At 39.4% G+C, this 11,748-nt stretch overlaps 2 protein-coding genes across 2 annotated transcripts; one reads left to right on the top strand and one right to left on the bottom strand.

Moving 5' to 3' along the window:
* The first annotated feature begins 226 nt into the window (after positions 1–226).
* P153DRAFT_113972 (SPX-domain-containing protein) lies at positions 227–2,401 on the top strand. Its single transcript, XM_033661925.1, has 3 exons — positions 227–307; positions 359–1,985; positions 2,036–2,401. Exons 1-3 carry the CDS (start codon positions 294–296, stop codon positions 2,294–2,296), a joined length of 1,902 nt encoding a protein of 633 aa, XP_033519871.1. The 5' UTR covers positions 227–293; the 3' UTR covers positions 2,297–2,401.
* Positions 2,402–5,447: 3,046 nt separating this feature from the next.
* On the bottom strand, positions 5,448–6,134 carry P153DRAFT_251036 (uncharacterized protein; the record flags this gene model as incomplete). The annotated part of the gene is made up of 1 exon (XM_033662710.1): positions 5,448–6,134. A coding segment is annotated over one exon (687 nt), but the record flags the coding sequence as incomplete, so codon positions are not given.
* Between the last annotated feature and the right edge of the window lie 5,614 nt (positions 6,135–11,748).

Consider the following 11,748-nt stretch of genomic DNA (forward strand, 5'->3'; position numbering starts at 1 on the left):
TCAAGAAGCAGATAGAGCAAGACTTCGATCTGAATACTTGGCTTTTACACACCATGCCACGGTCTGATGAATCTTGAACGTATGATCGAGTGTGCATGAGATATGAGGTGCCAGTGACGTGGTGCTGTATAACAGGGAGGGACGTTACGCTGGGCATAGCTAGGTGACAGGGGTTAAGCGAGTCAGTCTTTGAATCTTGTGCTTGGCCATATCCCCTAACCAGCCCGCCGCACCGCAAGAGTCGTGTTGCGTCTCGAGGTGGCCCTACGAAAAGGCCGTTTCCGTCCGCCAGCATGAAGTTTGCGAAGTAGCAGACCCCGCGTCCCGTCGTCGCCTGACCGTGTGCTGACTCAGCCAGGGAACTCGAACGCGACCAGATCCCCGAGTGGCGGGCCAAATACCTCGACTACAAGGGCGGCAAGAAGAAGCTCAAGGCCATCGACCGCGCCCTCCGCAACGTGAGCCAGACGCCGCGACTGCGACGCCACGGCACCAACATCCTGCCGTCGCCCTTTGACGCCGCGCCCAAGTATGCCTTCCTCAACCGCGACAACCTGGGGCGCGACACGACGAGCATGGCACGGGACCCGGACGACCTGAGGGCCCTCGCCATCACCAACAGCCGCAATAGCGCCCACGAGAGATCCAACGGCAGCCGTGCTGCGCGCACGCCCGAGGAGGAGCCCTTGACGCGGGCAGCTACGCGCACAGGCTACGGCAGCATCACGGGCGGACGGCCGCCGTCGCTGCAGCTGCCCGGCGCGGCGCTGGACCCCGACGACGCCTCCCCACGCAAGCAGAAGCAGCGGACGGTGCAGCTGCCCGAGTCGGCGCTCGAGACGGACAATGCCTTCGAGGTGGGCAAGACGAGGTCGCCGCAGAAGCCGCATGCCTCGCTGCCTGCCCGGTACAAGAGCATCTTCAGCCCTAAGCGCATGAACTCGATGCCCGGCCCGACGGTCGAGTCGAACCCCCGGCCCTCGATCAGGCGCATCTTCTCCATGGGCAACAAGTCCCCGCCGCCCAGCCCTGGTGACGTGCCTCTCGAAGCCTACCGGGAACTCGATTTCCGCCAAGCCGAGTTCTTCGGCTTCCTCGACCTCGAGCTGGAGAAGGTCGAGTCCTTCTACAAGGAAAAAGAAACCGAAGCGACGCACCGTCTCGACGTCCTGCGTGACCAGCTGCACATCATGCGCGACCGCCGTCTCGACGAGCTCATCAGACGACAGACCGCGAAGATGAAGGCCAAGTCAGTCAAGAAACATGTTGTCCATGGCCAGCAACTGCACGGCCACACACACAGTCCGGGCGACGAAACGCCTCGAGACAACAAAGCGAACGGCGACGCCCTGAGCGCTTCGTGGCTGACTCCACTAGACGCTGCATTGGAGGCCATCAGCGCTGGCAAATATGGCAACAGCACCAAGAACATGACACAGCTCGCCTCTCCATCTGGCCTCCAGCCCAATCAGCACCCCGATGACCGCCGCGATTACGTTCGTCGTCCTGATCTGCCCGATGTCCCCTACCAGGCGGCTAAGAGGAAGCTCAAGGTTGCCTTGCAAGAGTACTACCGCGGACTTGAGCTCCTCAAATCATATGCATTGCTAAACCGAACCGCTTTCCGCAAGATCAACAAGAAGTATGACAAAACTGTCAATGCCCGGCCCTCTATGCGGTATATGTCCGAAAAGGTCAATCAAGCATGGTTTGTCAACAGCGACGTTATTGAGGGACACATCCGCCAGGCCGAGGATTTGTACGCAAGATACTTCGAACGGGGTAACCACAAAGTCGCCGTAGGAAAACTCCGCATCAAGGTCGCGCGAGCTGGTGACTACACTGACAACACATTCCGAAACGGACTGTTGTTGTCTGCTGGTACTATTCTTGGTCTACAGGGTCTGATCAAGGCTACCAGTATAGCCGATCTGCGTAATACAGACAACAGCATCCTCTCTATGAAGACGAGCTATCTCTTGCAGGTCAGTGCAACGACCAACATTACGCCCTGTTTCAAGCTAATTGTATCTAGATATACGCTGGATATTTTCTGATCAATTTCCTACTTCTCCTGTTCTGCTTGGCGTGTCGGGTGTGGCACGAGGCCAAGATCAACTACGTCTTCATCTTCGAATACGATACCCGCCATTATCTGGACTGGAGGCAGCTTGCCGAGGTGAGTGCACAAGCGCCAAGCCCATCGTTCACCTATTTACAACTTACAGCTTCCATGTTGGTATCTCTTCTTTCTTGGTCTATGCATGATGATCAACTTCCACCAAGTTGGGGGTGATACCCTCTACATATACTACCCTGTCATTCTTCTGGGCATATCCGTCATCGTCCTATTTAATCCGTTCAAGATCTTTTACTATAGAAGTCGAATGTGGCTTTTGTATTCTCTGGTATGTCTTATCACTTGATCATTCGCCGCTCTGCTAATCCCTCCAGTGGCGCTTGCTATTAGCGGGGTTGTATCCAGTCGAGTGGCGTGATTTCTACATGGGCGATATGTTCTGTTCCCTTACGTATAGCATGGGTGTGAGTTATATCCAATCTCATTCAACATCTGGAAGCTGACTTCGCGCAGAATATCGCGCTGTTTTCCTGCTTATATGCGCAAGGCTGGAGCAACCCCGGTCAATGCAACTCCTCGCATTCGCGCGTTCTAGGTTTCGTGGCTGCTCTTCCTGGCGTATGGCGCGCTTTGCAGTGCATTCGGCGCTATTGGGACACGGGCAACAAGTTTCCTCATCTTCTCAACTGTGGCAAATACATCGCCACCATTCTGTTCTACATGACTTTGAGCATCTACCGTCTTGACAAGACCCCGCCGAAGCGAGCGGCATTCATCACTTTTGCCATCGTAAACAGTGTTTACACCAGCTTCTGGGATATATACTACGACTGGAGTCTTGGGGACCCGCGTGCCAAACACCCCTTTCTTCGCAAAGAGCTGGGATACAAAAAGATTTGGATGTACTACTTGGCCATATTTGTCGATCCTATCTTACGTTTCAATTGGATTCCATACGCCGTAGTACCGCTCCAGCTGCAACATTCGGCTGTCACATCTTTTTGTGTGTCGATCAGCGAAATATGCAGGAGAGGAATGTGGTCACTTTTCCGGGTGGAAAACGAACACTGCACTAACGTGGGTCGGTTCCGAGCTAGTAGAGACGTACCGCTTCCATATCACGTTCCTTCCAGCCCCGAAGTCGTGGGTACAACCAAGCGCAATCGCACAGCCGACGAGGAGCAGTCCGTTCAGACGCCTGCAGCCTCGGCGCTCGGCGCGCATGCCAATTATGGCTCTACAACAAGTGCGGACGTTGACCGCGTCAATTCCCCTGCACGACAGCGACGCGGCTACCAGAATGGAGTTCGGCCGTCGCCTCTACAACGCGTTTTTACTCATGTCGGGGATATTCTTCGCGTCGCTCACGCGCAAGATTTTGAGCGCAAGCGCAAACCTGAGCTTGGTCGTGACCCGAGAGATGCCAAGGATGAGGAAGAAGAATCGGACGAAGAATCCGATAATGAAGAGGCTCAAGCAAGCGGAACGGCTAGCCGAGGTGCAGACAGTGAGGAGGAGGTTGCAGATGATGAGGAAGAGAGCGCGTTGAGTAGAATCAGGGAGGACCTTGCAGTAGGAAGAGCCAGTATAGCAATCGACCAGGAAAACGAGTAATCCCGTCAGGTAATCTATTGCTGACAACTGTCATTTGTTGCGCATATCGCAAAGATCACTTTCATAGCTTTCTGCCAAGTGCCAACTTTGTGATCCTTACTTGTTCTAAGCTCCAACTCTGCAGAGTTCTTGCCCATTCGCTTCAGTGTCTCTTGTGCAGGATAGTGCTTACACACAGTCTACTGTTAAGCGGTAATAACCATAAAAGATTTTCGTTCTTCCATGCGTTTTGCAGACGACGCAATTTCTCTCTTGGCAAGCGACGTCAGCTGGCCAGCGTACCCAATACCTGCTCAAAGTACACGCGCAACTTCTTATCATGTTTTTATTACGACGAATTTCCGTAACTTACTAGTGTTAATGTTAATGGTATTCCTAGTCACAATCTGGAGGAGGAATGTTCAGTGTTGCCCCATAAATTGCACCACGCAAATGCCAAAAAACAGGTCATCATCTCTTGAGGTGTCATTTACCTTATGCTAGTAGTGTAGAGATTCTTGATGTCCGCTTCTCAGATCTCGGAGAAGTCTCAAAGCCGGAAGTAAACTGGGCGTCTTTCTAATGACAAACACTCAATAAAGGTATCGCAAGAAAATGTACTCTTTGAATAGGTCAGGTGAACACTTGAGCTTCACGATTCTTTGTATGTAATAACCACGCTGTTGCATGATTTTGCTGTGATCTGCATCTGACTTACACACTTGGCAAAGAACCTGGGTAGGCGTGCTCTTTACAGTTTATTTATGTGGTCGAAGATCATGGGCAAGCGTATCCTGTTTATTGCTGAAGTCGTTCGAATTCCACTGGGTTGACACTTACGAACAACGGTCAGATAGGCTCGCGGCCAGGTTTTCAAACAGATATCATAGATCGGCATAGGGTATTGGAAATTTGACATTGTGCTCCAGGTGCTGGCTATTAACTAGAGCATTTTATGATAATATTGGACGCGTTTAAAAAAGTGACAAATCTTCTGGACGATTAACGTAAGGTCATACAATATCAGAGTGATTTTGAAACGCTTCTTAAGCCGATCAAGAAGAAGCATGTTGGTCGGACGGCACGAAACGAGCTAGGACGTCGAACTGCGAATCCTAGGTAGAAGATGAACCGAAGGATGGTATGATATTACTGCATCAAGCCAGTTATGGAGTGGGTAATCAAGGAGTATTCCTTTGGTTGTTAAGCTGACGTACATTTTATCCTGGTTGTAATCGTATTCTGTCCTGGTGCTCATCAATTCCAGGGTTCTTAGGCTTTTAAATCCGTTACTTGGTTATGGACAGTTACACAATTGTTGATAAACAATGCTTCGTCCCTCTTGTTACCTTTAGACTATGGTCAACTGCTTGGTTATTGAAGGCGCTTCTATAACTCTCATCTTACTATACTCAGTGGCTTACGTCTATTTGAAAAGTGTCTCAGGCCAAAAGGGAATCCTATTTCTATATATAATTGACCGGGGACTATTAATTTAAACTAGATCAACGACATGAGTCATCTTCTTTACCTCTGTCAGGTCTGACTTTTCGTCTGAGGCGGTTTCATATTGCTCCGTCAGTCTATACGGTTGATGTCCATCAGGAGACCAAAGCCCGGCGTCGTTCAATCGACTCCTTCGACGGGTCTCCATAGCCTGATCCAAGCTTGTGTCACCCCGATCATCTTCGCAATCACAACCCCTGGGCGATTGCTTACATTTCAGGCTTCGAATGTCTTGTGTTATATAGGCTTCCTTGATGTCCACGTTTTTGATCAGGTCAACGAGCAGGTGCTGGAGGACACGCATGGGAGCGTCGGAATAGGGCTGCTCCTCCAGCCGTCCTTCCAGCATGTTGTCGATCCATTCGCAAAAATATCCCATCGGCTGTTTGAATTGGTCTGCCCACTCTTTGCGAAATTCGTTGAACCCTTTGACTTCAATCCCAAATCCCCCGTCTAGGGCATCATTTAGATCGCCTCTCTTCAAGATCATTCGCTCGCATACCAAGACACGAGCAGCAGGCCAAACCCCAACGTTCCATCCAGCAGGATCGCGACGTCGGTCTAGCTCCTCGTCTATCATATACATCTGTTTCCGCAGCTTCTTCAACTTCGTGTTCTCGGTGAACGACAGATATCCCGTCTGCGTGCGGAGTATGTGCGTAAAAACTAGATACTGCGCAAGGAGGTAGCACGTGTAGATCTTCAAGTCGTCAAGCCCATCAACCTTGGAGAGGTGCTGTCGGCTAATAGGATATTCAACCAGTTCGTAGAGTCGCTGCTGCAAATCGTATGCCGCGACGAGAATCGGCTGGGAGTATTTTTCCGTCAGATCGGCTACGGTTTGGCTATGTTCAGCTTGAAGTTCCAGTCTTTTGACTTTCCGATCGGCGCGCAAGCTGAAGGCAAGGCTGACGAGCGTGCCAAGCAAGCCGATTGCAGCTACCACGATGGGAATAATGAGGTCGGTGTTGGCCATGGTCGGTCAGTTTGATAGGCGTATTAGATATTAGGATGATAATCTCGATTATCTCGAGTACTTTGTGCCAGCTTATCGATCTGTAGGAAAGGTTGTTGCTGAAAGAAAAGTCCGTATTAAGTCAAATAGAAGATGAATATACCTCCCTAGAAGGGAAGTACTAAATTTATACTAATGGTAAAGCAATGCAGGGACATTAGTGCAACCAAAGTAGCTCACCGCCCGCGCGAATTAGATTTGCATCCAAGCACCACGATGGGACAGTCGACATGGCCAAGCCCGCCTCGACCCTGAAATGGAACGAGCTGAAGATCAAAACGAATTGATCTTCTGAATCAAGCTCAGGGATACTACGGAAACTTTGCGACAGCGAGGCTGAATTACTTGAAGTAGGGCCTGCCTACATGCTACAACTGGTGAGGCCGCTCGATTGGCAGATTTAAGCAAACATCGAGGACACGCAACGTATTTCCATATAGTCGTAGCCTACCACTTTGCTAATCGAGGTGTGTCAGGACTTTCACAAATGACAGAAGCAGGATATTGAGTTAAGCATGGGTGAATTTTGAGGGGGCCACGGCCACTACTCCACAAACTAGGCGAGAATCAGAAAGAGCGCAGCGGGTCGAGAAGGCACCAGTACTAGCGAAGACTACATATCAGCTGGGAGGCTTACCCGCAGTGGCTAAGAGCAGAACCTTGGCGAGACAGCCGAGCCCGTGATCGCCATATAGCCCATTCGAGACTGGGGTTCAGCTTGCCACAATCCACGATAGTTCAGCTTGCCACAATCTACAATAGTTCAGCTTGCTAAAATCTACATTAGTTTAGCTTGCTACAATTTACAATAGTTCAGCTTGCTACAATCTACAATAGTTTAGTTTACTACTATCTATAATACTGTAAAAGTCTGTAACTCTGCAATAGACGATTTGCTAGAACAATATATACCTAGAAAGCTATAAACACAAATCTAAAAATAAGTATACAAACTAAAAAAAATAAATAATAACTCTAATAGACTTCTATTTAAACTACGCTAGTAAATAGGCTTAGAGTACCTAATAATAGGTTAGGGTTAGGTTAGAGCTGCACAGACTCTAGGTTAGAGTTAGGTTAGAGTAGTTAAAGCTTAAGGTTATAGTTAGGTAGAGGTAGTCTAAGCTTTAGGTTAGGGTTAGGTTAGAGTAGACTGTACGTTAGGTTAGGTTAGGGTTAGGTTACACAGACTAAGACAGGGGTATAGCTAATTAGGTATATAATAATAGACTATAGTAAAGTTCTCTAATTAGTAGAGCCTACCTAACTACTACCTAAGGTCTGTATAACCCTAACTCTACTCTAACCTAATATTAGTATAAAAAACTTAGGTTAGGTTTAGGGTAGAGTAGACTGTGTATTAGGTATAGGTTAGGTTAGGGTTAAGTTATGCTTATATAAGACCTAACCTCTACCTAACCCTAACCTATTTACTAGCGTAATTTAAAGGAGGTAGTTAAAGTTAAAATTAGAAGATATATTCTATCTAAATTTAAATACTAAGAAATACTATATTTTTTACCTAAAGAAAAAAGACTATAAAGTATTAAAAAGATATAATTAGTTAAATAGATTCTATTTTAGTTTTCTTTTCTTATATAGTACAGTAATATAAATAAAGATAAGAAGAAAGAGGGTATAACTTTAAAGTTAAATAAACTTTATTTAAGAGAAATTATAATAATAAGGAGTTATATATAAAAAGTAAAAAAGTAATTAAATAATAATATAGTAAAAAATAGATTTCTTAACAGGTAGCTTAGAAGTTATTATTCTTACTAAAGATTATTTAAATAAGTCTAAGAGCACTATAAATAGGTATTTATTAAGGTATTAAAGTAGTTCTAAAAGTATAAGCCTTATAGATTTATAGGTACTATTTTATATTAAGTTAAAAAGTATACTTTTACTTCTAGTATAAGTAGATAGAAGAAATATAATAAAAATTTAATATAGTAGCTAAGTATTAAAACTAATACTAAGCTACTTCTTATATAGTTAATATTAGTTAAGGTATATTTTATAAACTAGAATACTAATCCTATTAATCTTAGCTAAAAAGAAATCGTTATAGTGCTATATTTTAAGAACTTTTAAAATAAAGAACTTAACTAGAGATTATATATAAAAGTTTATAATTAAGTTATTTTTAATTAATATTTATAAAATTATATTTAGTAAAGAATACTAATTTTTTAGAATAAATCTAACACTAGCCTAAGCTATAAGCGTAGATTATTACTAGTAAGCTAAGATTTAAGCTTTAGCTAATTTATATAAAGATACTCCTAAAGATTATAGATATTTTATTTTACTATAAATACTAAAAGACTATTCTTTCTAATAGCTTATTCTAAAATATATTTGGATTAAAACTTAAAATATCTTATTAAAAATGTTTTTTAGTAGCTAAAGAGTTAAGATAAGTTAAATTAAATACAGCTTGTATTTATCTTAAGTATATAGACTACCTAATTTATAAATTTTCAAAATCTAAATGTATAGTTTAAGTTTATTACTATTTTTGAAATAGTATTAACTACCTTAATAACCCTTTAAGCTTTACTATAAGCTTAAAAAGAAGCCTCCTATAAGTATTATATTTAAAAACTAAAGTCTTATAATTACTAGAAATTAGCTTAGAAGTATTTATTAGTATAGAATAAAATAAATAGTAAATAGAAGCCTCTAGGTTTTATAGTAGAGCGATTAAAGTAAATAAAATACTAAATATTAATTAATATAATTAGATCTATCTATAAACTAATTCTATATAGTAAAGAGTTCTTTAATCTTTATTTTGTTTTAAAGTATATTAATTAGAGTTATATATCTTAGGACTACCTTAGTAAATATCTTGATTAGGCTTTTCTTTTATATAGTAATTTAAGTTACTATGTTATAATATATTATAGTAGATAGTTTAATATTATATTTAGAATAAGCTATTATCCTAATTATTTTTCTTTTTATAGTATTAAAGTATATAGAGCCTTACTTGAGTTTAATAAATTAAGCTCTAATATTAATAAGCTTTACTTAAAAGCTTTAAGAAAAACTACTAAGAGTAGATAATAGCTTAAGCTCTAGCCTCTAATTACTCTTTGTCTTTTAAATATACTGTATAGACTATATAGGCTATATAAAGAAAGGTAATAGTAATAATAATAGTACTACTAGGGTATAGTCTTAAAGCTAGCTAGAGAATTATTTAGGTAGCTATAATAATAGTATTAGTAAAGCTATAGCTTTGTACTTTATAAAGGTTACTATTATAACTAAGATAGTAAAGAGGAAATATAATCTATACTTATTTCATAAAGTACTTGTTTTTTTTATATAGAACCTTTTATTATTATTCTAGTTTATTAATCTCTTTAGATTATAATAAAAGTATATATAAGTTATCTATAGTTATTCTTTTTATTTGTATAACTATTAGCTTACTATAAGACGCAGCGTAGAAACTCTTAGGCTGTACTAATTATTTTAGGGTTTTAGTATATTAATACTTATTATATAAGTTAATAGACACAATATAGTAAGATTACAGTATAGTGATTTAGTATATAAGCTAATATCTAGCCCCTTTATATACAGTAGATATTAGTAAGAGTATATAATAATAGTTTTAAAAAGTAAATTAACTATCTCTTAGTAATATTTTACTTAATATACTAATATAGACGTATATTTTAGAGACTAGGTAGCTATTAGTTAAAGTTTAGTTAATTTATAAACCTTAGTTTAAATTATAAATTATAGCTAAGTTATAAAAACTCTTTAATTAACTAGTAATTTTAAAACATAATAGGTAGCTTTAAAGAGGGTTTAGGTAATAATAGTTTATATAAGTAAGCTAGTATATAAAGATTTATTATACCTTAAAGCCTTTTAACTTATTTTTTATTTTATCTTAAATTTTATTTTACTATAACTAAGATTATATATTTATAGTATAATACTATTACTAAAGCTTAGATATTTAAGTACTATACTTTATAGTACTTTATTAAGGTATAGATTACTATATATAATTCTAAATACTATAATAGTACTTTAGATATCTATAGTAAGATTTCTAAGGACTAAACTAGATAGTAGAAAAAGATAGAGGGTATTACTTAGTATAATAGTAATATATTTTATAAAAAGAATCTAGATATTTAGCAGTACTTTAAGGTTAATAAAAGGCTTAAGGTAAAGCTTTATAAAGTTAAAGTTTAGCTTCTTCTTATATAAGTCTATAAGGCTAATAGGGTTTTTTTTAATACCTAGCTTTTTTAACTTAACTAGCTTACTACTAAGTAGTATAATAATATTACTTTTACCCTAAATAAGAGCTGCTTTAAGTAAGCTTTTAAAGATATTAAGTTTTATAATTAGAAGATATAATTTGTAAAGGTAATTAGGTAGGTATAGTACCTATATACACTATTAGCAGTATAAGGAGTAACTGTTAGAGCAATAGTAATAGTAATAGTAATAGTAATAGTAATAAGAAGCAGAGGGCTAATAGCTTAGAACTAGATTAAACTTTAGCTAAATAAAAACTAAAAAATAATAAAACACGTGCGTAAAAATATAATAAAGAGATTACATATTAATCCCTATCCTCTAGGGTAGGCTGTACTAATAGAATTGTGTTATTAGTTAGGCATTATTTTAGTGATTAAGAAAGCCAGAATAAGATAAATAGATAGATTAATAAATAAAGATCTTAACCCTTAAGGAGTATAGAACAGTTATATACTAGCTTATCTATAGAAATAATTATTACCTACACTCTCTCTAAAGCTACCCTAGTTATATATTTTAAATTACTAGGTAATTAAAGAGTTTTTATAATATAGCTATACTTTATAAAGTAATCTAAGGTTTATTACCAAACTAAGCTTAATCTAATTAGTAGATAGGCTCTTAAATAAATAAATATACTAGTATACTAAGCCGCTAGTTATTAAGAGATAGTATACTACTTAGCTCTCTATTACCTTTACTATATACTCCTACTAATATTTACTATATAAAAAGGGGCTAGGTATTAGCTTCTATACTAAGTTACTAGATTAGATTCTTACTATATTATATATATCTACCTATACTACAAGTATAAATATACTTTAAACCTAGAATAATAGTAATTATATTTCTATTAGGCTTAAAAAGCTAGGTGTTAACGTTACTAGTTAAGTAGTAAAGAGATAATTAAAGTAGAAAAGCCTTTATTATGTAAAAGCTAAAAGCTATATAAAATAAGTTAATTTTATTAAGCTTTCTCTTTTAGCTAAAATCTTACTAGAAGAGCGCTATTTAAAATTTTACTTAGATTATTTAAAGTACTATATTAAATATAAATTTGGGTTAGACTAATAATCTATAATAATCTTTTCTTCGTATACTTATAGAAGTAAGCTAAGCTCTTATCTATAGCTTAGAATTACTTTAGGCTTTAGATTATAAACTAATATTATTAATTTATTAAAGAACTTCTAAACTTATTTTAATAGATATAAAAATTAGTTCTTGAGTTTATATAAAGAAGTAATATAAA

Source organism: Dothidotthia symphoricarpi, assembly GCF_010015815.1.
Source record: "Dothidotthia symphoricarpi CBS 119687 unplaced genomic scaffold P153scaffold_20, whole genome shotgun sequence".
Lineage (NCBI taxonomy): Eukaryota > Fungi > Ascomycota > Dothideomycetes > Pleosporales > Dothidotthiaceae > Dothidotthia > Dothidotthia symphoricarpi.